Below are 23,051 nucleotides of genomic sequence, written 5' to 3' on the forward strand. Positions count from 1 at the left end.
ACTTTTTGTATCTGTTGTACTTTAAATGTCATTGTAATTATTATTATTATAACCTCATTTGCTGAATATGCATGCTGAGCACTCGGGCCCCATTGAAAATGAGGGTCTCCCTCAATGGGCCCCGAGTTTTAAATATAGTTTTTAAATGAAATGACATGAATCTTTGCAGCTCTATTAAGTATTGCACAGGAAATGTACTTGGGTTACTTGGTCCTGCATCATTTCATTTCTGAGCTCTGTGTGTGCTTAGCTACAGACGCCCCATCACGGACCTCACGGGCCCCCAGGTACAAAGAAACAAAAGAGTAGGCATGAATGAATCCGCGGAGGAGCTCCAAAGTAAAACTCGGACAAAATCAACTTTCTGATTCAACAGTTTGACTATCAGACAGACGGGAGTTTCATGAGTCCACTTTCTGACAGAGTGGGAACTTTCAGCCAGGGAAGAGTTAAAGAAAAGTGTCTCTAAGAAGAAGAAGAGAAAGGAATCCCCCCACCTCGCCTCGGAATGGTCTAACCCACGGGTTCACATGGCACCCTCCCCCCCATGTGTGTGTGTGTTATTTCTGCCTTATATAGTGCAGAGTTTCTCGGCTGTTCTCTTTTGCCTTGGGACAGTGCGATTGGACTGCAGCCCCACTCTCTGTCCCGTCTTTGTCCTCCTGTTTTGATAAGAAACACGAGAAGAGCTTCTCCGCTCCACAGTCATCACTTCTGCCACTTTCTAAACAGTCTACGGCACACAAATTCACACAAAATGAATGGCACAGTGGATGGGATCTACGACCACGCTCCTCGGGACGGCTCCTTCATGTTTACCTCCGAGTCTGTGGGAGAGGGACACCCTGGTGAGTAGAGGACTCCCTATCCATGCTGCTGCTGCACATTATGAACCAGGAGAGGCGGTTAAATACTTTTATGTTCCAGTGATCATTGATGACTTTGAGGAATGTGCAGAATCCTGCGCCGTGCATGGAGGCACCGTACCGTGAAAAAAGGAGTTTGAAGAGCCAGACAACTCTGATTTATGCTGTGATTTGTATTCATTTGTATTCACAGCATGAATCCTGGGTTACATGGGTATAAAAAACTAAATTGGCATTTGGCCATTTTTTTTAACATGATTTAATGCATCATCAAAGGGTAAACATGCACTGTAGATTAGGGCTGGGTACCGAACTGCAATACTTTTTAGGCAATGACCACATTGCATCCTTAGTATCGAGTATCAAAAATGCCTTGGTTCAATACCTAAAGAGTAAATCTCATCAGTATCAGTGAGCCAATAAGCACGCAGCATGCTTCTCCCAAGATCTAATAATGTTTGTGATTGGCTGTGTAACGTTACTCGTCGTAGAGACGCCCAGGAAAAACTTTGCAGTATGCACAGAGACGGGGCTTGCTTGTATTTTGAGAGGCTTGACTACAGTGTGCGTCACATAAGTGGAAAGGAGCTGAAACACATAAAAGGAATCCACTTTAATCCAAGTGCAAGAGAGTTGCACTCCGTAGCTTCACTGTAAAGGAAATGTATTTGAACTGGTTCCACAAGTTCCCCTGCTGCTTTAAAACATGACGTAACTGAACTTGTCTTAAACAGTTAGTTCAAAGTCGCCTCGTGAAGTTTGAAAATGTAAAACCAACCGAGTTGAGAATAAAACTAATTCATTAAACTTTGGATTTTGAGTAGAGTCAACACTCAACAGATGTTACAGTTGTTACATTGTAGTGTTGACTATCGGTGCTTTCACAAAATATTTACACAATGAGATTTTTGATAAATAATCATCAGTAATGTGGATATAATGACTAAGTGGGTAAAGGCAAATAATAAGTAAGTAAGGTAAGTTCAGAAAATGACATCACCTTACTGTAATGCAGCCTTTAAAACCAGGAGAAGACAACACTAATGTCATATCACGATATTACGATAATCAAAATCTAAGACGATATCTAGTCTAATATGATGATATCGATATAATATCGTTATATTGCCCAGCTCTAGCTGCAGCTGCAGCCAGAGCCACTTTTGTACCACAGTTACGATACGCGAATAGTGCTGGACAAAAACGAACGGACAACTCTTTTCTACTGATTCTTTTGTGAGTTTGAACATGCCTCCAGGCAAAAGCCACATGCTCGCACTCTGAAGTCCCACACTGAAAAAAGCTCTTCTCCCGCCTTCTCCGCCTTTAGAGGTTACCAGACTAACTGCCATTCACATATATGAAGCGTTACACCCTAATGCCTACCATACACCAGAAGACTTTGAACAGACTTTGTAAAAGACTACAGTCTGACACCATCTAACATAGGGCTGGGCAATATATCGATATTATATCGATTTCGATAGATGAGGCTCGATATCGTCTTAAATTCTGGATATCGTAATATCACGTTTATCGTGTTATTATGTGTTCATACGCCGGGGAAAACTCCCGTTGGATGACTCACTTCAGAAGGGTTGAAAATCGGCAACTTTCCCTCTTTAGCGTTTAGCTTAGCGCAGCGCCATAGCAACCATAAATTCGCTACCAAGACTTAATATATACAACACGTTTGATTTTGTCTGAACGTCAAGACGGGAAAAAGACTGACTGGGAATTGAGTTTTATGACCACCTTACCCCGACTCTAGCAAGACTCTCAGGATTTCATTCCCATTTTGGAAATTAGTCTGCAACAGTGGAATCGCTTGAAAAGTAGTTTGGTGTAAGGTGGGCGTTAAACAGCGTTACAAACTCACTTGAATACTGTGTGACAAAGTTTAGCTTCAGCACTACAGACATACTGGAATCTGCTGCTGCTAATCCCAGCTCTCAGACAGACTCACTGCCCTCGACACTTCACGTACTGTACATGCCGAACGTTCGCCAAAGAATTCTTCAGGGCTCACCAGATTGGTTCATGTAGCAGAGTCAGACAGAAGATTTAGTGCTTCTTAGTCACTTGTGGATATTTTTCCTGTTGCAGTTTGGTTAATAGTTAGGCCTAGTGCTTGTTAGTGTTAAGACTTGTTTAGCATTTTGATTAAATTCTTTTATCATCTTCTTGTTTCTCCTGGTTTCATGAAGTTGGTGGACTTCTTGTTTATTTACTGTGGAAATAGTCTGTATCCTCGACGTTACACTTCCGGGATTGCTCCGGTGCCGCCGGAAATTCCGCCGGATGTCACTCTTTTCAGCCGCATGTCCGTCACCTTCCTCTTTCTCTGTGTTGGTATTCTAAACTCCGGTTGATTTATGATTTGTGGTTAACTGCTCCTCAGACTTCTGCAGGGTAAATCTAGAGAGCTAGCTAGACTATCTGTCCAATCGGAGTTTTCTGTTGCACGACTAAAACTACTTTTGAACGTACACGTTCCACCAAAACAAGTTCCTTCCTGAGGCTATTTTGCAGATGCGCCAGGGCTCTGTGCGGCGCTTAGCACCACCTGAGACGATTGTGATTGGTTTAAAGAAATGGCAATAAACCAGAGCACGTTTTTCTCCCATCCCAGAAGCAAAATAACAAATGCCACTATGTCCACGCCAAGACCCACCCTACGAAGCAGCTCGAGTGGTTAAGGTTAGGATAGCTGATTGGTCAGGCGATAACACCTGAACAAATGGGGTTACGTTACCTTGCATTCTCATGGACGCCTGGCCAATAGGCTAAATGCTATTGTCTTGGCGTGGCCATAGTGGGATTTGTAATATCGCATCCCAGAATGCTGTGTGGACTAGCCAGACCCTCCTCCGCAGCACTGTGAATTAAGGTCTGGCAATGAGAGATTAATCAACTATGAAAATAATCGGTAGTTGCCGTTAATATTTACAGTCAATGGTTGCAGCCCTATAGGCTAAATGTTAACATAAAGCAATGGCGTGTCACTCAGCAGAATAAAACATCACCAAGGCAACAACAACGGAGATGTAAAGACATTAAAACTTGACTGCAGCGACAAACACAAAACACAGCTGCTCAGTTTTTACACACCTCAACACCAACACAAGTTTGTTGTGGGACTCACCTGTCGCCTTGAAGTCCTTAATCAACTCTGTTCAACTTCACAGCTCATTCAGTTCAACATAGAACCAGTCCCGGGTCTCTCTGGTCCCACTGGGCTCCTGAATATGGCCATATACCTGAACCGGTTCTAACATGTTAAGCTGAATAAAGCTCTGCGGTCACAGCTGGGTCACATCTTTGTCACAAACAGCAGAAAGGTTTCTCAGCAAATCCCCCGCCGCTGCAGGATCCACTGTTGATGACATGTAGTCCACTTTACGCATCATCTTATGCCGAACGTTTAAGCGACTCCACCATCGCAGACTGGTCTTGCTAGAGTCTGGGTGCTCCTGTCGTCTCCATCGTTTGGTTTAAGGCGTCATAAAATAGTCTTTTCAGAGTCTTCTAGCGTATGGTAGACATTATATATCTATGGGTAGACATTAGGTGTGTTTGATTTGGGTCACTCCGTGTGCCTGCTGGGTGGGCCATCATGCAGACAGACCTGCAGCTGATTTATTCATTGTCTTTTGGGTGTTTTTTCAGTTTATACAGTACACAAACATACGACTTTGTTAATCCAATCCACTTTGTTTATATAGCACGATTTTAACGAACACAAGGTTTCCAAAGTGCTGCACAAAAGATAAAAGTAAATAGATAACACAATAAAAGCAGAGGTACCCACTACAGTAAATGTAACCTATAATTTTTCACCCCTGGTTTGCAGCTAGTGCACTCCCTTCTCCAGTAGTCTAAGATATTTAAACATTTAAATGTAATACCACAGAGAAATAACCCTTGTAACAATACTGAAGAAGTAACAGCCAAAAAAAAAAAAAAAAAAAAAAAAAAAAAAAAAAAAAGAAAACGCTTGTGTTGCTTTTCCCAGTGTTTTGACATTCGTTTAAGCCACGTTTTTGAACCTTTCCGACATGTCACTTTCTTCAAATTGAAGACACCCACATTTAATGAAAGTAGCCTAGTCAACTGATCGTTAATTTTCCTTGCAAAGAGCAAGGTATGAAACCATCCACGTTGACAATTTGAGAGAACTCCACATTTCAGACTTTTAAGAAAAAAGGTCAACTTTGACCCAGGGACAATGAGAGGGTTAAGCCGTAACAGCAAACTGTACATAAGTATAAAAGAGAAAAGTATTCCTTGTCTGGGTAGTTGAATCTGTAAGAGCCCTGCCTCAATGAGTCCTTAGGACCGTGGTTGTAGTGTGGAGAGGTGTAGTCACATCGCCAGCAGCCATGTGTGGGACACACACAGCTGCCCCAGTCAGTGACTTTAACAAGTAGTGAGAGCAGATCAATGCACTTCCTCATCTCAGTTAGAAGCAGCATATCCGTGAGCCAATGAAATCACCGATTCATGATTGAACATCAGTACAGGGTGTTGATAGTGGCCCATTTTAATAAAGCTCCATTTCAAATAATACATTTATTTCACACTAGTCAGAATCAGTAGGCTTACACAGATTTTGAGAAAGCACACGTGAAAGTTTCTGAAAGTCTTCATAAACTGTGAAGTTGCACTGAAGTTTCTGAAATATAAAAAAGGCAAACAATTAGTGCATCATGCTAAACGTTTGACATTGATATACTGGGACAGACAAGTATTTGGCTTTAAGGTGTGTGTTTGAGTTCCATTAACATTAATCATTAAGCTTAAACTTGCCTTGGGGTCAGAGAGGAAGTCACATGTTTGGTAAGGAGCAGCGTTGCCGTTCTCGCTATCAGCAGCGGTGCCGTTCTCGCCATCAGCAGCGGTGGTAGCGGTGCCGTTCTCGCTATCGGTAGCGGCGCCGTTCTCGCCATCAGCAGCGGCGGTAGCGGTGCCGTTCTCGCTATCAGCAGCGGTGCCGTTCTCGCCATCAGCAGCGGCGGAAGCGGTGCCGTTCTCGCCATCAGCAGCGGTGGAAGCGGTGCCGTTCTCGCCATCAGCAGCGGCGGTAGCGGTGCCGTTCTCGCCATCAGCAGCGGCGGTAGCGGTGCCGTTCTCGCCATCAGCAGCGGCGGTAGCGGTGCCGTTCTCGCCATCAGCAGCGGCGGTAGCGGTGCCGTTCTCGCCATCAGCAGCGGCGGTAGCGGTGCCGTTCTCGCTATCGGTAGCGGCGCCGTTCTCGCCATCAGCAGCGGCGGTAGCGGCGCCGTTCTCGCCATCAGCAGCGGCGGTAGCGGTGCCGTTCGCCATCAGCAGCGGCGGTAGCGGTGCCGTTCTCGCCATCAGCAGCGGCGGTAGCGGTGCCGTTCTCGCCATCAGCAGCGGCGGTGTTCTCGCTATCGGCCATGCACGTAAGTTCCAGGATGTAGTTCGATCCATCGACAACCTAAAGTTACAGGAAACAGCGGAGGACTTTACTATGAAGCAGGATTTGGCGTTAACGAGGTAACTTCAGGTTCAACCCAGGGTTGTGTATCACGGAGGGAATTAACGTATAGGCTATTTGTCGGCTTGTTGAGCAGTGTGTTGCCAATGTGCTCATCGGTTTGAATTATGTTATATTTTTTTATTTGCTCTTCTCGCTTATCACTGCCAGGGTTGCAACTGAAAAAAGGATAAAGCAACAAACGTAACTGAAAGAAAGCCAGGGCATGTTGATCTTGATTCGTAGTACAGGCCACAGGACTCACAGGCATGAGGTTAAATCATAAAATAAATGTACATCATTGAATAGGTTAGAGGATTAGGGCCAATGTCAAACATGTATTGGAGTTCTAAAGATTAAAGTCACAACTTTAAACTCCAATACATTTAACATTGGCCCTAATCCTCCACCGTACTAGAATAAGTAGTAACATTACCTGGATTTCAGCCGATGTTATAGTCACAATTGTGTAATCAAACAGCTCTTCTGTGTTGGCTTTGTTGAATTCAGCCACAGCAAACTGTGCTGCGTCTAAAACATTGGAGTCGTTCACCGGGACTTTTTGTGAGGCACCGTCATTCGGAGACTGTCCGGTTACAAAGCGACCGGTGAAAGCACAAACGACAACACAAAACCAGACAAACATCATGAACCAAACAAGTTGTTCTGCAGTAGCTATTAGGAGTCCTGTTATCGGTTCTGAGTGGCCTTGCTCCCCTTCACAGCCGAGTTAATATACTATGTAGAGCAACATACACACACCTGTTTCCTATCTGTTGATGACCACGTGAACGTCTGAACTGAAAGGCCCTGAACACCACACAGGTGTTTTCAGTTAATCTGGCTGATTAGACCTCATCCCGGGACTCTGTGGGTGTCTTTAGACTGACTGATCGTCATCTTTCTGAATCTCTTGTTAGCTCAGCTGCACCTGTTAGGTCAGGACAAATGACACCTTTATCATTCTTATTGGTCAAAAAGATATGTGACATGTGGCCGGGTTGGCTCAGTGGGTAGAGCGGGCGCACATATACTTGGAGGTTTATGTCTCGATGCATAGGTCCAGGATTAAAATCTGAAGTGAGACAATTTCCTGCATGTCTTCCCCCCTTTCTCACCTGGCTGTCCTGTCAAAATATAGGCGGAAAAGCCCAAAAAAGAATCTTAAAAAAAAAAAAAAAAATAAGATTTGTGACTTAATACATACCTTTCAAAGCTGCGACCCCTCTACACCTTGATGCAAAACTTATACAACAATTTGTTTATAATTTTTAATATTTTTGATCGTAATTTAAATCAGTATGATTAAAGGTGCAATATGTAATATTGTGTGTAATACTGGCAGCTAGCGGTTAAAATAGTTACTGCACTACCAATTCAAAATACTGGAGAGTCGTTTCCCCCGCCCACTCCTGCCCAGACTCGAAGTTCACGGAGGTTGCCAGGCTGAGACCACAGCATTCACAACAATGTTGTTAGACGCTTTTCTCACATAGCCAGACATTACTCCACAGCACAGCGGAGTAGCTAACGGTAGATGCTAGTCTCACATAGCCAGATATTACTCCACAGCACAGCCGAGTAGCTAACGTTAGATGCTGGCTATATTGACAGTCATAAAAGCCCGTGCTCACGCGGTGCTCTGTAACCAACTGACAGACACACTTTTTCGGCTTAAAATTACAGTATGAACCGCTAAAAACACAACAACCTCACTGTCCTCTCCACACGCCAGTCAGGCACACTTCCTCTGCTTAGAATTACAATACGAAACGCTAAAAATACCACTACCTTGCCGACGGAACACACTTCATTGGCTTAAAATTACGGCAACAATCTCTAAACACACTGCAAACTCACAGTCCTCTCTTTCCGATTTACAGCCCCCCTCTCGTGGCTTAAAATAACTCACCGTTGTCGGCTCGAGCCGCTGAACTACACGTTGTAAACAGCCATGGGCTGCTTCCTCCGGTAACGTTAGCAGGGTTAGCATGGCGGCTTTAGCCAGGACCAGTCGGGATCACTTTACTGTCTATGTCTCAATTGTTTTTGCGAGTAACCAACTCGGTTACTCTAGCTATATAATTCAATGTGAGTACACAAATGTTGAAATGACAAAAAAATGCCCATCCCTAGTAGCTGTGATAAATTAGCCTGAATCTAATGCTTACCTGTTTAGGAGAAAATAAGCCAACTCCGCGTCCTTTTGGGATCTAAGCTGTCTCTATCTTTCAAATACATCTCCAATATTTACCAGGGGGTTATTACGTCTCTGTCAAACTGGGCCGCTGATAACAACACACAGATCAAAACATAAACATAAATTCCGTCACGGAATGTAAATTTCAAAAAGAAAAAATACTGACATTAGCATTGTTGTCAGAAAAGATAGTATTTCAGTTTAACATGTTTCCTTAATATCTGATAAGGCACTAGTGTCATTTTTGGACCTATTACAGTACAAATATTACATATTGGACCTTTAAATGTGTGCTTGAAACAAGCAAGAATTAAAAAAACATGTCGCTGCATTAGAACTAAGGAAAATTAAACTTGATTTTTTGAAAATACTTGAAACAAGTTGATTTGCATTGAAAATAGGTTTTAATATTCTCTTTTTTTTCGCTGATAGAGATTAATTTTAGGACTTTGTTATGGATTAAATGACTTGATGAGAAGGGGATTTCGTGCTCTGAACGATGCTTCATATTTTATAAAGTGATCACATGTTTTGTGTGAAACATAACTTTAGTTGTCACAATCAAAAATGTGTACAGTAGATCAGTGGTTCTCAACCTGGGGGTCGGGACCCCCCAAGAGGGTTGCAAAAAAATTTCCAGGGGTTCGCCAGATAGTTGGGGAGAAAAATAACGAAATAACATATTCTAGAGTGAGGAATGGTTTTGACATTACTGAGTGAGTTTGGTGGATATGTGACATGTGGCCGGGTTGGCTCAGTGGGTAGAGCAGGCGCACATATACTTGGAGGTTTGTGCCAATGATTAAGCAATCTTTTTAATTAGACAATTTCTATACATCATCATAATCATCATCGCTTTCATACATCACGGCTTGGGAATCGTCATTGTTCTGGCATTGGCTGCTGCACTGAGACGTGTCAGTACAGGCTAAGTCCTTAGCTCAGCAGGAGCACCTCCCAGAAGAGCAGATTTACACTTGCATTGAACCAACTCAAGGATGGCCTTTGGGGCTGGGAGGACCTCTGTGGTCACTGGTTTGAGCATGTCATCCGAGTGTTTGAAGTATCCATTTTGCAGAGGATCCAGCTGTGGATCCTGCAGAGCAATGGCTGCCTGTGCCCATACTCTTGTTTGGACATGGACTCTAAAGATGTGCTGCTTCAGAGCTCCAAGTGTTGGAAGGAGCTTGTCACTTTCTGCCCTATGTTTGCAGAAGAGATGCCATCGCAGTTGAGGGATTGCCTTGATGTTGATCCCCTTGGGTGAGTAAGCTGCACATATAAAGGATTCCAGGGCTGACAGCATTCCTTCTGTCACATCTGCTTCATCCAAAAGCATCTGCAGAGCTTTGACAATATTTTCATCTGCTTTGAGGTAGACCTGTATAGCCAGGTTGCCTTGCCTATGCGGGAGAACCTTTCTGTGTTGTCAGCCCCTGTGAATGCATTGAAGGCTGGCAAAGCCCTTGCTCTTTCTTTACCTAGAGCTTGCCACAGTGGTTCAATCTGCACCAGAGGCCATAGAAATGGATGTGTTCTTCAACATGAGATCATAGTTTGCTGTGACTAGCACTAAAACATCTGAATCTGGTGAGAAAAACACCAACTGTGCATCATGTGGATTTTGTTGTGAAGCCAGCACAGCCTGGTGGATCAGCAGTGTCTGCTTCTTTGTGGTTGTTTTCTTCAAAGACAAGGTCTTTGTTGGTCCGAATGAACCCAGAAGCAGATGTGATGATCAGCTTGGAGGATCCCTTGTTGTACTCCAGAGTTTTGGCAGCAAGATATTCAATCAGATCACTCTTAGTCTTGTCATGGGAGAGGAACCTGCTCATTGGGATGTGTTTGATGTTGGTGTCATCTCTGACTTGATACTCAATAGAAGCGTTTCCTTGTCTTCGTTTATCTAGTTGCACTCTTCGGAGAATCTGCCCTATATGTGTCTAACACGACGATATGATAATCACGTGTTAGTTGCATCAGTCTGTCATTGAAGCAGCCACTCAGATCCTTGACTGTCAATACAGTCGCTGTTTTTTTTGCTCAGCTTCTGCACAAGCACCATACCGTCCACAAGTGCTATCTTCCACAACAACTATGCCAGTATATCAAAAGTCTGAGGAGCAAAAGTCATATATGACACGCACTATACAGTAATATTAGCTAGCTTAGTTAACTGTAGTCATACATGTATAAATATGTTGTTGAAATGTATAACATATTTTCTGAGGTAAAATGAAGATAATACTTACTATACATGTGTTAGATCCTCTGTAAAACAATATTTTTAAAGGTCCCATGGCATGAAAATTTCACATTATGAGGTTTTTTAACATTAATATGCGTTCCCCCAGCCTGCCTATGGTCTCCCAGTGACTAGAAATGGTGATAGGTGTAAACCGAGCCCTGGGTATCCTGCTCTGCCTTTGAGAAAATGAAAGCTCAGATGGACCAATCAGGAATCTTCTCCTTATGAGGTCATAAGGAGCAAGGTTACCTCCCCTTTCTCTGCTTTGCCCGCCCAGAGAATTTGGCCCACCCATGAGAGAGACATCATGGCTTTCAAACGAGCAAAGTGGAAGTTGGTCAAGGCCACACCCTCCACCCTCCACCTTGCCCCCCCTCTCTCCTCCTCAATAGCTACAGACACAGAAATGACACATCCTAAAGAAAGCTCATTGTAGGACTGGCTCTAGTGGCTGTAATTCTGCACCAAGGCTGAATTTCGGGAAAGAGACTTCAGATACAGTATTAGGGGACCACTAAGGTCTATATAAAAGAGACTTCAGATACAGTATTAGGGGACCACTAAGGTCTATATAAAAGAGACTTCAGATACAGTATTAGGGGACCACTAAGGTCTATATAAAAGAGACTTCAGATACAGTATTAGGGGACCACTAAGGTCTATATAAAAGAGACTTCAGATACAGTATTAGGGGACCACTAAGGTCTATATAAAAGAAACTTCAGATACAGTATTAGGGGACCACTAAGGCCTATATAAAAGAGACTTCAGATACAGTATTAGGGGACCACTAAGGTCTATATAAAAGAAACTTCAGATACAGTATTAGGGGACCACTAAGGTATATATAAAAACATCCAAAGAGCACCATGTCATGGGACCTTTAAGGGATGACACTTCTGATATAGCATGTCTGAGGAAGAGCCATTGGCTCGAAACATCACTACAAATAAAATCTTTCAACAGGAACTACTTTGTATTAGGGCTGGGCGATATATCGATATTAAAAATATATCGATATATTTTTAAATGAGATATGGAATTAGACCATATCGCATATATCGATATAGTTCAAATGTGATCCTTGCTCCCATAGATATATACACAGATGTCGCCTTGAGGTTCTAAACATACGTCAAAACCGCCGCCATCTTGGAACAGAGGTCCGAAGCATTCAGATCAACGCTAAAGATGCCGGACTTTTGTACTGCTTAATTATGTTCGATAGAGGAAATGAAAAGAACAAACAGCAATGAATAACATTTAACAGGTGACAATGTGTTTTATGATTATGTATGCCGCCGACCAGCAACCTGAGCTCCGGGCGGCAGCGGGAGGCGGAGAGCTCCGTGGCCGGCCGCAGCGTCTCTTCCCCCGGTAAAAACACAGCTTTGCCTCGCTGCTGCGCCGGTCCCCGCTGATCCAGATCGGACCAGCCAAAGACAGAGTGGTGATCGGTTGGATCTTAAACCTAAAGCCAAAATATATCGGGATATGACTTTTGGTCCATATCGCCCAGCCCTACTTTGTATGTGGATCCCTCTCAGCACCCATTCTAGTAGGTTTGCAATGTGCATGTATTGGTAATAATTCCCACAATAAATATTAAATGTTTTAATGAGTGTTATAAAAAATCTTTATTTTTTGAAGAACAGCTGGAATATGAAATGATAACTTTTCATTACAAAGATATTGCCAGAAAACAACCACACGGGTCATTTTTTACCTACTCATGCATCAAAGGGTTAATATGGTGAAGTGTAACTAGCATCATTGGATTCCCTGACCCTGCAAATGTGGGTGTAGCAGTTAAAATCAACTTTCCAGCTTATTCAGAAGCCGAGATATCACAAATTAAAGTTTTATGGCGGCCATTTAAAAAAAATTCAATATGGCCGCCACATAGACATCTGGGCAAATGCAAACATTGATTTTCTGACTCTTTATTCAATAACCTTTCCAAAAATGTATAGTTTAGCAAATCCCCAAAAAAATCCCACAAAAATCTGAATATAATGAACCTGACTATTAGCTGTCCTGTCAAAATATAGGTAGAAAAGCCCAAAATATGATTTATAATACATACCTATCAAAGCTCTGGCCCCTCTACACCATGATCCAAAACTACAACAAAGATTTGTTTATAATTTTTCATATTTTTGATTGTAATTTAAATCAGTGTTGTGTTTAAATGTGTGCTTGAAACAAGCAAGAAAAAAAAAAATGTTGCATTAGAAAAATGCTTGATTTTTCAAAAATACTTGAAACAAGTTGAATTGCATTGGACATAGGTTTTAATACTTTTTTCTAGTTGTCACAATCAAAAAAGTGTAATGAAATGTGTTTGAGTACAGTAGATCAGTGGTTCTCAACCTGGGGGTCAGGACCCACAAGAGGGTCTCAAACATTTTTCCAGGGGGTCGCCAGATAGTTTGGGAGAAAAATAATGAAATAACATATTCTAGAGTGGGGAATGGTTTTGACATTACTGAGTGAGTTTGGTACCTGGAACACAGAAAAAGGGTCTGAAGGTGGGTCGGGGTAGAGAACAAGTCACAAACCATAGAAATACAATGGATAGAAAGACCAATGAACTGAAGTATTAAAAAAAAAAAAAAAAAAAAAAAAAAAAATTAATTGTCTGGACAAGCCCTGCCTCAATGAAGAGTCCTTCTGGAGACCGTGTTACAGCATGGAGAGGTGTAGTCTGGTCTCCATTATACAACAACATGTGTCTGACACAAGCAGAGCTTTACAGCAGACCTTCCAGGTCCTGGCAGCAATTATAGCAGGAGCCACTGTTAGCATGTTAGCGACAGCCAGACCCCAGCATGCACCTCTAGTTCACGAATCATCTCAGGTGTGTTTTGATTTGGGTCACAGCGTGCCTGCCCAGTGGGGTATTAACAGCCAAGTAAAGTAGAAGTAAAAAAATAAAAAGTAAGCCTAATCACAGTAAAAGTACACAAACATGACTTTTACAGTAGATGTATAAAGTTACTCCAGCCCCTGGTTTGCAGTTTGTGCACTCCTCTTCAATGATCCAAAAGATTTACTCATATAGAGGTTTCAATATTAGAGTAGAAATGATCCTTCTAAACGGTAATTAAGTGGTAACAGCAAAATGTACATAAGTATGTGAAAAGGATTAGTATGCCTTTTCTGGGTAGTTGAATCTGTAAGAGCCCTGCGTCAATGTAGAGTCCATATCATGGTTGCAGTGTAGACACATCTCCAAAGAGGCCATGTGTGTGACACAAGCAGAGTTTTACAGCTACCAAGACACACACGCTGCCCCAGTCACTCACTGAACAATGAATGAGTGCAGGTCACTCCACTTACTCTACTCAGTTAGAAGCAGCATCTGTGAGCCAATGAAGTCACCATTCATGAACATTAGTACAGTGTGTTGATAGTGGCCTATTTTAATAAAGCTCCATATTAGAAACAAGATTCAATAATATGTTTATTTTACACTAGTCAGAATCAGTGTTAGGCATCACACTCCTGTTCAATAATTAAAAGTGAACGGTCCCAAGACATCTCATGAACGGTGAAGTTGCACTGAAGTTCCTGAAATATAAAAAAGGCAAACAATTAGTGAATCATGTTAAACATTTGACATTGATATACTGGGGCAGACAAGTATTGGGCTTTATGGTGTTAGTTTCCATTAACGACCTGAAAGCTTAAACTTGCCTCGAACTCAAAGTCACATGACTGGTTAGCAGCAGCGGTGCCGTTCTCGCTAGCAGCAGCGGTGGTGGTGCTGGTAGCCGTGTTGTTCTCGCTAGCAGTGCCGTTCTCGCTAGCAGCAGTGTTGCCGTTCTCGCTAGCAGCAGCGGTGCCGTTCTCGCTAGCAGCAGCGGTGGTGCCGGTAGCGGTGTCGTTCTCGCTAGCAGCAGCGGTGGTGCCGGTAGCGGTGCCGTTCTCGCTAGCAGCAGCGGTGGTGCCGGTAGCGGTGCCGTTCTCGCTAGCAGCAGCGGTGGTGCCGGTAGCGGTGCCGTTCTCGCTAGTAGCAGCGGTGGTGGCGGTGCCGTTCTCGCTAGCAGCGGCGTCGTTCTCGCTAGCAGCAGCGGCGCCGTTCTCGCTAGCAGCAGCGGTGGTGGCGGTGCCGTTCTCGCTAGCAGCAGCGTCGTCGTTCTCGCTAGCAGCAGCGGTGGTGGCGGTAGCGGTGTCGTTCTCGCTAGCAGCAGCGGTGGTGCCGGTAGCGGTGCCGTTCTCGCTAGCAGCAGCGGTGGTGCCGGTAGCGGTGCCGTTCTCGCTAGCAGCAGCGGCGCCGTTCTCGCTAGCAGCAGCGTTGCCCGTCTTGCACGTTGTATGTCCCAGGATCATTTCCAGGATGTAGTTAAATCCGTCGACAACCTAAAGTTACAGGAAACAGCAGAGGCCTGTACTATGAAGCAGGATTTGGCGTTAACGAGCAAACTTCAGGTTCAACCCAGGGTTTGTGTAACGAGGGATTACTTGTTACGGGTTCAATCGCCGTGGTAGCCTAATTTATGATTTAGGCTACATTTTCTTCATTTGCTCTCATCACTTCCCACTGCCAGGGTTGCAACTAAAATAAAAGGCTAAAGCAACGAAAGTTTATGGAAAGGACACGTGCAAAATAGCCAGAACTTGGTCCTGACTGATGGGGAGGGATATTAAGAGTTGTGATTTACACATTTACAGCGGCCATTTTGCTGGGTTTCCTTCCCGGTTTAGGAAGCAGCGACTGTATTGCGTTTTGCCTGCAAAACCGTGTCCTTCATATTTATGTGGAATTATAGTTTGCTCTATTGTAAAATATGCGGCTCACGCCTCTTTTGTGTGAACAAGCGCATCGCTGGATTGGAAAAACTACAGTTTAAAAAAAAAAATAAAAAAAAAAATTATGCAGACCGCAGTCGTTACAGGGTTAGCGAAGCTGGGTAACTGAAAGAAAGCCAGGGCATGATGATCTTGATTCATAGTACAGGCCTCAGGACTCACAGGCATGAGGTTAAATCATAAAATAAATGTACATCATTGAATAGGTTAGAGGATTAGGGCCAATGCCAAACATGTATTTGAGTTCTAAAGATTAAAGTCACAACTTTAAACTCCTGTAAGTACTAGAATAAGTAGTAACGTTACCTGAATTTCAGCCGATGTTATATTCACAATTGTGTAATTAAACATGCCTCCTGAGTTGCCTTCGTTGAATGAAGCCACAGCATACAGTGCTATGTCTAAAACCTCGGTGTTGTTCGCTGGAGCTTTATGCGTGGCGCCGACAGTCGGATATTGTTCGGTTACAAAGCGACCGGTGAAAGCACAAACGACAACACAAAACCAGACAAACATCATGAACCAAACAAGTTGTTCTGCGGTAGCTATTAGGAGTCCTGTTATCGGTTCTGAGTAGCCTAGTTCCCCTTCGCAGCCAAGTTAATATACTATGTAGAGCAACATACACACACCTGTTTCCTATCTGTTGATGAACACATGAACGTCTGAACTGAAAGGCCCTGAACACCACACAGGTTTTTTCAGTTAATCTGGCTGATTAGACCTCATCCCGGGACTCTGTGGGTGTCTTTAGACTGACTGATCGTCATCTTTCTGAATCTCTTGTTAGCTCAGCTGCACCTGTTAGGTCAGGTCAAATGACACCTTTATCATTCTTATTGGTCAAAAAGATATGTGACATGTGGCCGGGTTGGCTCAGTGGGAAGAGCAGGCGCACATATAGCCTACTAGGAGGTTTATGCCTTGATGCAGAGGTCCAAGGTTCAAATCTGACCTGTGATGTTTTCCTGCGTGTTCTCACCCTCTCTCACCTAGCTGTCCTGTCAAAATATAGACGGAAAAGCCCCAAAAAGAATCTTTAAAAAAACATAAATAAATAAGATTTGTGACATAATACATACCTTTCAAAGCTGCGGCCCCTCTAGACATTGATGCAAAACTTATACAACAATTTGTTTATAATTTTTAATATTTTTGATCGTAATTTAAATCAGTGTGTTTAAATATGTGCTTGAAACAAGCAAAAAAAAAAAAAAAAATGTTGCTGCATTAGAACTAAGGAAAATTAAACTTGATTTTCTGAAAATACTTGAAACAAGTTGATTTGCATTAAAAATAGGTTTTAATATTCTCTTTTTTTCGCTGGTAGAGATTAATTTTAGGATTTGGTTATGGACTAAATGACTTGATGAGAAGGGGATTTTGTGCACTGAACGATGCTTCATATTTTATAAAGTGATCACAGGTTTTGTGTGAAAGATAACTTTAGTTGTCAGAGTTGTCAGTGGTTCTCAACCTGGGGGTCGGGACCCCCAAGAGGGTCACAAGAAAATGTCTAGGGGGTCGCCAGATAGTTGAGGAGAAAAAATAATGAAATAACATATTCTAGACTGGGGAATGGTTTTGACATTACTGAGTGAGTTTGGTACCTGGAACACAGAAAAAGGGTCTGATAGTGGGGTCGGGGTAGAGAACAAGTCAGGTCATGAACACCAACTTCATTATATTGGGGGGGTTCGTGGCTCTAAAAGGTTGAGTCTATTCATAGCGCTGCAGCTCCTAATAAGAGTGATGTGTAGTCCTGTGACGGAGCGGTGAAACAGGATATTTTCAGGCTCGGCCCAGATGAGGAATGTGCAGCAGAAGGTTACACGAGGGAACAGATTGGCACACAAACAGATGTTAACGTATTTAAAAATGTCTTGTTCTCCAGATAAGATATGTGACCAGATCAGTGACGCTGTGCTGGACGCTCACCTGAAGCAGGACGCGGACGCCAAAGTGGCTTGTGGTGAGTGCAATAAGCTACACAGTTGCATTGTGGGTAATATAGGTGCCAGGTTTGAACAAGGAAGAAGAACGAGGGGAATAGTTCTAGGAAGGTGATGCAAAAACTCTGGAGTACTCTTTAAAGTCATACATGGCATGACAACACTGCAAGCAATTATTCTTCAGATGGAATTGTGAAAACTGACTTCTGATCACTTCATTCTGACAACTTTATGGTATCAAGACAAACCTGCAGTGTGATGTCCTCTGTGTGTTGAAACAGAGACGGTGTGTAAGACCGGCATGGTGCTGCTCTGTGGGGAGATCACGTCCCGAGCCCACGTGGACTACCAGAAGGTGGTGAGAGAAACCATCCGAGACATCGGATATGACAACTCAGACAAAGGTGAGGGGAACCAAAAGCTTTGTTTTACATCTCTGCAACCGTTCCTCCAAACAATAGCTTGAATTCATAAGCATGAATGAGGACTGGACTGGAAATCAATGTCTGTACACAAGAACAGGAAACAAACAGTTTGTCAGTCAGGAGTTCTTTAATGGAAAATTCCACATTCAATAGCTCAGGGATGTTATGTTTTTCCTAAAATTGGAAAAGATCAAATATTCTCAGAGAGGTGATTCCGATAAGTAAAGCAAGTGGCAGCTCCTTTTAACCTTCTTTAAATCTCATTTATTTTCTCGGTTCGATGTGTGTACAGTATGTCTGAGTGTTGAAACTTTGTATTTGTTTGTTCTGTGTATGTATGTGTGTTTAAATTTTGTACAGCTGGAAAAAAACAAAGGAGAAGAAGCAAAGTATGGCTCTCTTTTCCGTTGACCTGTTGAGACACACAGAACAATATTTAAAGTTTTTACTTGCATTTTTTAAAATCTGTCAGGTCCATATGTGTTTGTGTTATGTCGTGAATGTGAAAATGAACTGCTACCTCCTCTGTCAGCTCTTGCCACTGAAAAGAAATAAGAGGAGAAATCAGACCAATCACAAAAGCTGGTCAGTCTGACGTGATGTTGCCTGAGCTCATTACTATTCATGAGCTCGCCCAGTTGGGCTGGGTAAAGGATTCTGACAGTCAGGCTCTCATTGGCTAGCTGTTATCCAATCAGAGTCAAGCAGCTTAGCTTGTTGAATATTAATGAGAACTGGCAGAAATCGATCTGAGTCTTCCTGCAGACTTTCTATACCACGCTAGAATGGCTTGAAACAAGGTAAACCAAGGTATTTTTCCCACAAAATGTTACAGAGTCCATGGTAGAACTTCAGACATTACCACAAAGTAATGAAATATATGTATATATATATATGAATATATGTGTGGCAGGGCACCTTTATGACAGTTACTATTGTTTTTCTTTCCCTTTAACTGTGGTTCTCATCACTGCGCTGAAATGTATTATCCATTGTGTCAGATGTTTCATAAATTTATCTATGCGAAGAAACACTTTGCATAAGATCCTGCACTCTGCTCTTGCTACAGCATCACCATTTATTGAAGAAACTAACCTTTGGACCTTTGTCAAAGAGTATTGTTCAAGTCTGATAATAATATCTATAAATAAATAAACCCTGCATGTCCCCCTCTCATTCTCTCGGTCTGTCCAGGTTTTGATTATAAGACCTGTAACGTGCTGGTGGCCCTCGAAGAGCAGTCCCCCGACATCGCACAGGGAGTTCATGTTGATCGTCTGGAGGATGACATTGGAGCTGGAGACCAGGTCATCTGCAAAAAACAGTCTTATATAAAGTACATGAAAGCAATTCTTGAGTAAAAGTACAAGTATCTTACCAGAAAATGACTTTGGTAGAAGTGAAAGTCACCTTTTAGAATACTACTTGAGCAAAAGTCTAAAAGTATCTGATATTTACTGTACTTAAGTATCAAAAGTAATTTTATAATATTAAATGTACTTAAGTTTTCGAAGTAAAAGTAAAAAAAAAAACATTGATTATGAACTTTATTGTGGCTTCCTCATAGTGAAGCAGAATATTCAGGGTTTCCACACCTTCTTAAAGGGGCTGTAGGTAGGATTGCGAGGATCCAGGACTTGGAAAAAATTTGAACATCAACAACTTCTCAGTCCCTCCCCCCCTTTCTGTTAAAGCCCAAAACGGTCTCCTAAGCTCTTCCCCCCACAAGGGAGAATGAATGCGTATGCATGAGCAGTGATTGACACACAGTTAGACACACACCCCCCTGGCCCTGATTGGTGCATCTGAACAGGGAGCTGTGGACTTTTGAAAATCCCACTACAGGCTGTAGGTGGAGCCAGAGGAGCTGGATTTATTTTTTAATGACCTGCTTCATGTAGTTCTACTGGGACATAGGGTCAGTTTCAGCAAAATATGACAGAAAGTTAGTTTTATAAGTCTTACCTACTGCCCCTTAAAACATCAAGCCTGACATCAACAAGAAGAAAAACAGAAACATAATTGAAAAATGTTGTGAGAAAGAATCTTTCACTCCTAATTTACGGAAACATTTCTTAAGAGTAACGGAGACGCTGAGGGGAAATGTATCAGAGTAAAAGTATACATTTTATTTAGGATATGTAGTGGAGTAAAAGTAAAATTTTCCAGAAATATAAATAATGAAGTAAAGCACAGATACGTGAAAATTCTACTTAAGTACAGTAACAAAGTATTTGTACTTTGTTACAAAAACACAACACAACTTGCGAACAACTTCTGTTTTTTTTTTTTTATCAGCTTGGGTTAGGGTTAAAATACAAAAAGTCAAAGTATGCATTATGCAGAATGGCCTATTTTTCAGGCATAAAGTACCTCCAAATTGTATTTAAGAACTGAAGTAAATGTATTTAGTTACATTCCACCTGTGTGCATAGGACAAAGACATTTATGACATCATAACTCATTAGTTTCATCCTGTGAGGACAGGGTCTGATGTTCGGATACGCCACAGATGAAACAGAGGAGTGCATGCCCCTCACCGTCGTCCTCGCCCACAAACTCAACGCCAAGATGGCCGAACTGAGACGTAACGGGACCGTCCCCTGGCTCCGCCCGGACTCCAAGACACAGGTGGGAGCCAAAAGACAACAACATTCGCCGATATAGTTTCACGCACACACACAAGCGTTCAACCCAAATTTATGAGACACTAAAAACTGTTGCAGTTCAGACTTGAACATACAAAACATGAACATGTGAACATACAGACTTGAACATACAAAGTTATAACTTTTCACATTACTTTGCCAATAAAGAAATGTGTCTACTGAGCAAGACTTTACAAATTAAATCTGGCAACAATAAAGTTGCCCATCCTTAAAAAAAAAGTACAGCGTTCTTTTTAATCATCCAACCAGAAGAACTCATCAGAAATTAGGGATATTTGTGGCCAGGTTAGCTCAGTTGGAAGAACAGGCACACATATAGAGGTTTACTCCTCAACGCAGTGGCCGCAGGTTCGACTCTGACCTGCGGCTCTTTGCTGCGTGTCATTCCCCCTCTCTCTCCCTCCTTTTATGTCTTCATCTGTCCTGTGGAAATAAAGGCCTAAAAATGACCCAAAAAATAATCTTAAAAAAAAGAAATTAGGGACATTTACTAAAGGGTTCAGCCCTTAAAGCTATAGTGCATAGTTTCTGTCTCCCCCATGAGGAATTCTAAGTAATGACAACAACAAAGTTCCACGCGATAAAAGCCTTCCGTGACCGAGCACCTGCTGTTTCAGCTTTCATTTACGTGACTAAGGATTTTGCTCATAAAAAACCACGCCAGCGAACATTACGTTCGCTGGCGTGGTTTTTTATGAGCCAACTTCTTCGGAATTTAGGTTTGAACCAAACATCAACAGACTATCTTTCCTTAAAACATCAGGGCCAATTTGCGCTGAGTGTCATGAATTTAACACTGTATAACTACTTTACATTGAAATGAAGATGTCACCTCACTAATTCCGGGACATCTGTGCAAAAATATCCCAGTTAAAGATCTTTCAGGCACATACACATGTTGTCATGAAGTGGAATCAATCATCCCAAATGTATGTCTGATGTTAGGAGGTTTCCATCCCATATATTCTGATGTATTTTAACTTCAGAAGTATAATAGGTAGGGTACCTAGCTCAGTTGGTAGAGCGGGCGCCCATATATAGAGGTTTACTCCTTGATGCATGTCATTCCCCCTCTTTCTCCCCTTTCATGTCTTCAGCTGTCCTGTCAATAAAGGCCTAAAAATGCCCAAAAAATAATCTTTAAGAAGTATAATAGGTACAGGACACAGACAAGACTTATACAGGTGTGTATACGTACAGAATCCCAGATGCTTTTATAGATTTTGACTTTGCTCAGTACTAATCCCAGTACTCCGCCTTCTGTATTCATTAAAAGCCTATAATATCCTTCTAAAAAGTCTGACGCTCATCCGATGATTTGCGAGGGGGTCAAGCTCAAGCAGCTGCGTTTAGTTACTCAGTAGTAGGTGGGACAGTAATCCTGACCTCCAAAATGTGCTTGGTATGCAACATCTGAGCTGGGAGACGTCTTTCCAATCCCCCGCCTCCCCCCAAAAAAACAGTTTCAGCCTGTGCATGTGTCGTATTTGGTGCTTTGAGCTCACTGCAAATGTGTCAAGACTGACAGCTCTTCATTTGCTAAAGCTCAGATATGAGAAGAGGATTGTTGTCTAAAGATGTGGAGTTTCTTGTGTTATGGCAGACACTTTAAAATGTCTATCACTTTAAATGCAGCGTTACACAAAATAAGATTTACCTGCAAAAAAATAAAAAAAAGCAGTGAAAGATATTCTAGAAAAACTAAAACTAAACTGAACCTATATTGCCTGGATGAAAAAGAAATTACTAATAAACAGAAATCATTTCAGTTATTGTTTTTTAGCCATAATATTTCACTAGGCGGCATGAATTTTAGTCAACTCTCATTGTGACATTGAACCACAGAAACGGAACAGGAGATGGCACTGTGGTTTACATCGGACACTTAACGCAGCGCAAAGATTAAACATTAAACATCATGGGTATTCGCCAACCATGTATTTTGTATGCTTATGTAGATATATACTTTTGAGACACTATACCTGACCCTAACGAAACAAACAAAAACACAATATATAAAAACAAAAACTAAATACATAAAAACCTTACCTTTCTGAAAAATTCAACTAAAACTAGCAAATACTCTGTGAAAACTCACTAAAATGTAACTAAAATGAAACCCAAAAGTCAAAGCTAAAATAAAATTAATTGTAATTGTAAAACTACACTATAATAACCTTGCTCCACACACTCCCGTCCATCCAGGTGACAGTCAACTTTTTTATTTTTGGGGGCTTTGTATGGACTTAATTTATAGGACGGCTGAGGCCAGGAGGGAAGAAAGAGGGGGGGGATGACATGCAGCAAAGGGCCGTGGGTCGAAATCGAACACGGGGCCGCTGCCAAGGACTTAGCCTACATGGGGCGCACACTCTA

General features: G+C 42.3%; 2 protein-coding genes across 14 annotated transcripts in view; one reads left to right on the forward strand and one right to left on the reverse strand.

The window, feature by feature from the left end:
• Positions 1 to 566: 566 nt before the first annotated feature.
• LOC114548403 (S-adenosylmethionine synthase) overlaps positions 567 to 23,051 on the forward strand; it is a 28,537-nt gene continuing 6,052 nt past the window's right edge. Inside the window, exons 1-5 of one of the 2 annotated variants that reach the window (XM_028568352.1) lie at positions 567 to 848; positions 17,524 to 17,601; positions 17,863 to 17,985; positions 19,201 to 19,313; positions 20,494 to 20,637. In XM_028568352.1, the coding sequence (XP_028424153.1) occupies positions 758 to 848; positions 17,524 to 17,601; positions 17,863 to 17,985; positions 19,201 to 19,313; positions 20,494 to 20,637 (549 nt within the window). In that variant the 5' untranslated portion in view covers positions 567 to 757. Of the gene's footprint in view, positions 849 to 6,202; positions 6,387 to 17,523; positions 17,602 to 17,862; positions 17,986 to 19,200; positions 19,314 to 20,493; positions 20,638 to 23,051 lie in introns of those variants that run through there. The other variant, XM_028568353.1, reaches the window with a different exon arrangement.
• On the reverse strand, positions 5,374 to 16,248 carry LOC114548402 (uncharacterized transmembrane protein DDB_G0289901-like). 12 transcript variants are annotated; one of them, XM_028568340.1, is made up of 7 exons: positions 15,936 to 16,248; positions 14,929 to 15,179; positions 14,545 to 14,802; positions 6,210 to 6,271; positions 5,794 to 6,169; positions 5,676 to 5,745; positions 5,374 to 5,541 (listed from the first exon to the last, which is right to left on the reverse strand). In XM_028568340.1, exons 1-7 carry the CDS (start codon positions 16,146 to 16,148, stop codon positions 5,449 to 5,451), a joined length of 1,323 nt encoding a protein of 440 aa, XP_028424141.1. In that variant the 5' UTR covers positions 16,149 to 16,248; the 3' UTR covers positions 5,374 to 5,448. The 12 variants fall into 12 exon arrangements, with proteins under 12 accessions (XP_028424141.1, XP_028424151.1, XP_028424147.1 ...); XM_028568350.1 differs by having other exon boundaries at positions 5,676 to 6,169; positions 14,545 to 14,661; positions 14,839 to 14,968; positions 15,068 to 15,179; positions 15,936 to 16,247; XM_028568346.1 differs by having other exon boundaries at positions 5,676 to 5,769; positions 5,893 to 6,169; positions 15,936 to 16,247.

The sequence above is a fragment of the Perca flavescens genome, chromosome 21, assembly GCF_004354835.1.
Source record: "Perca flavescens isolate YP-PL-M2 chromosome 21, PFLA_1.0, whole genome shotgun sequence".
Lineage (NCBI taxonomy): Eukaryota > Metazoa > Chordata > Actinopteri > Perciformes > Percidae > Perca > Perca flavescens.

Excerpts from the sequence above, each read along its gene's own strand:
- LOC114548402 (XM_028568339.1), bottom strand. The coding sequence starts at position 16,148 with ATGATGTTTGTCTGGTTTTGTGTTGTCGTTTGTGCTTTCACCGGTCGC. Across the intron at positions 6,272-14,544 it reads AGCGAGAACGGCACCGCTGC|CACCGCCGCTGCTGATGGCG; the intron begins TGCTAACCAGTC and ends CGATAGCGAGAA. Across the intron at positions 5,542-5,675 it reads ACTTCCTCTCTGACCCCAAG|AAACTTCAGTGCAACTTCAC; the intron begins GCAAGTTTAAGC and ends TTTATATTTCAG.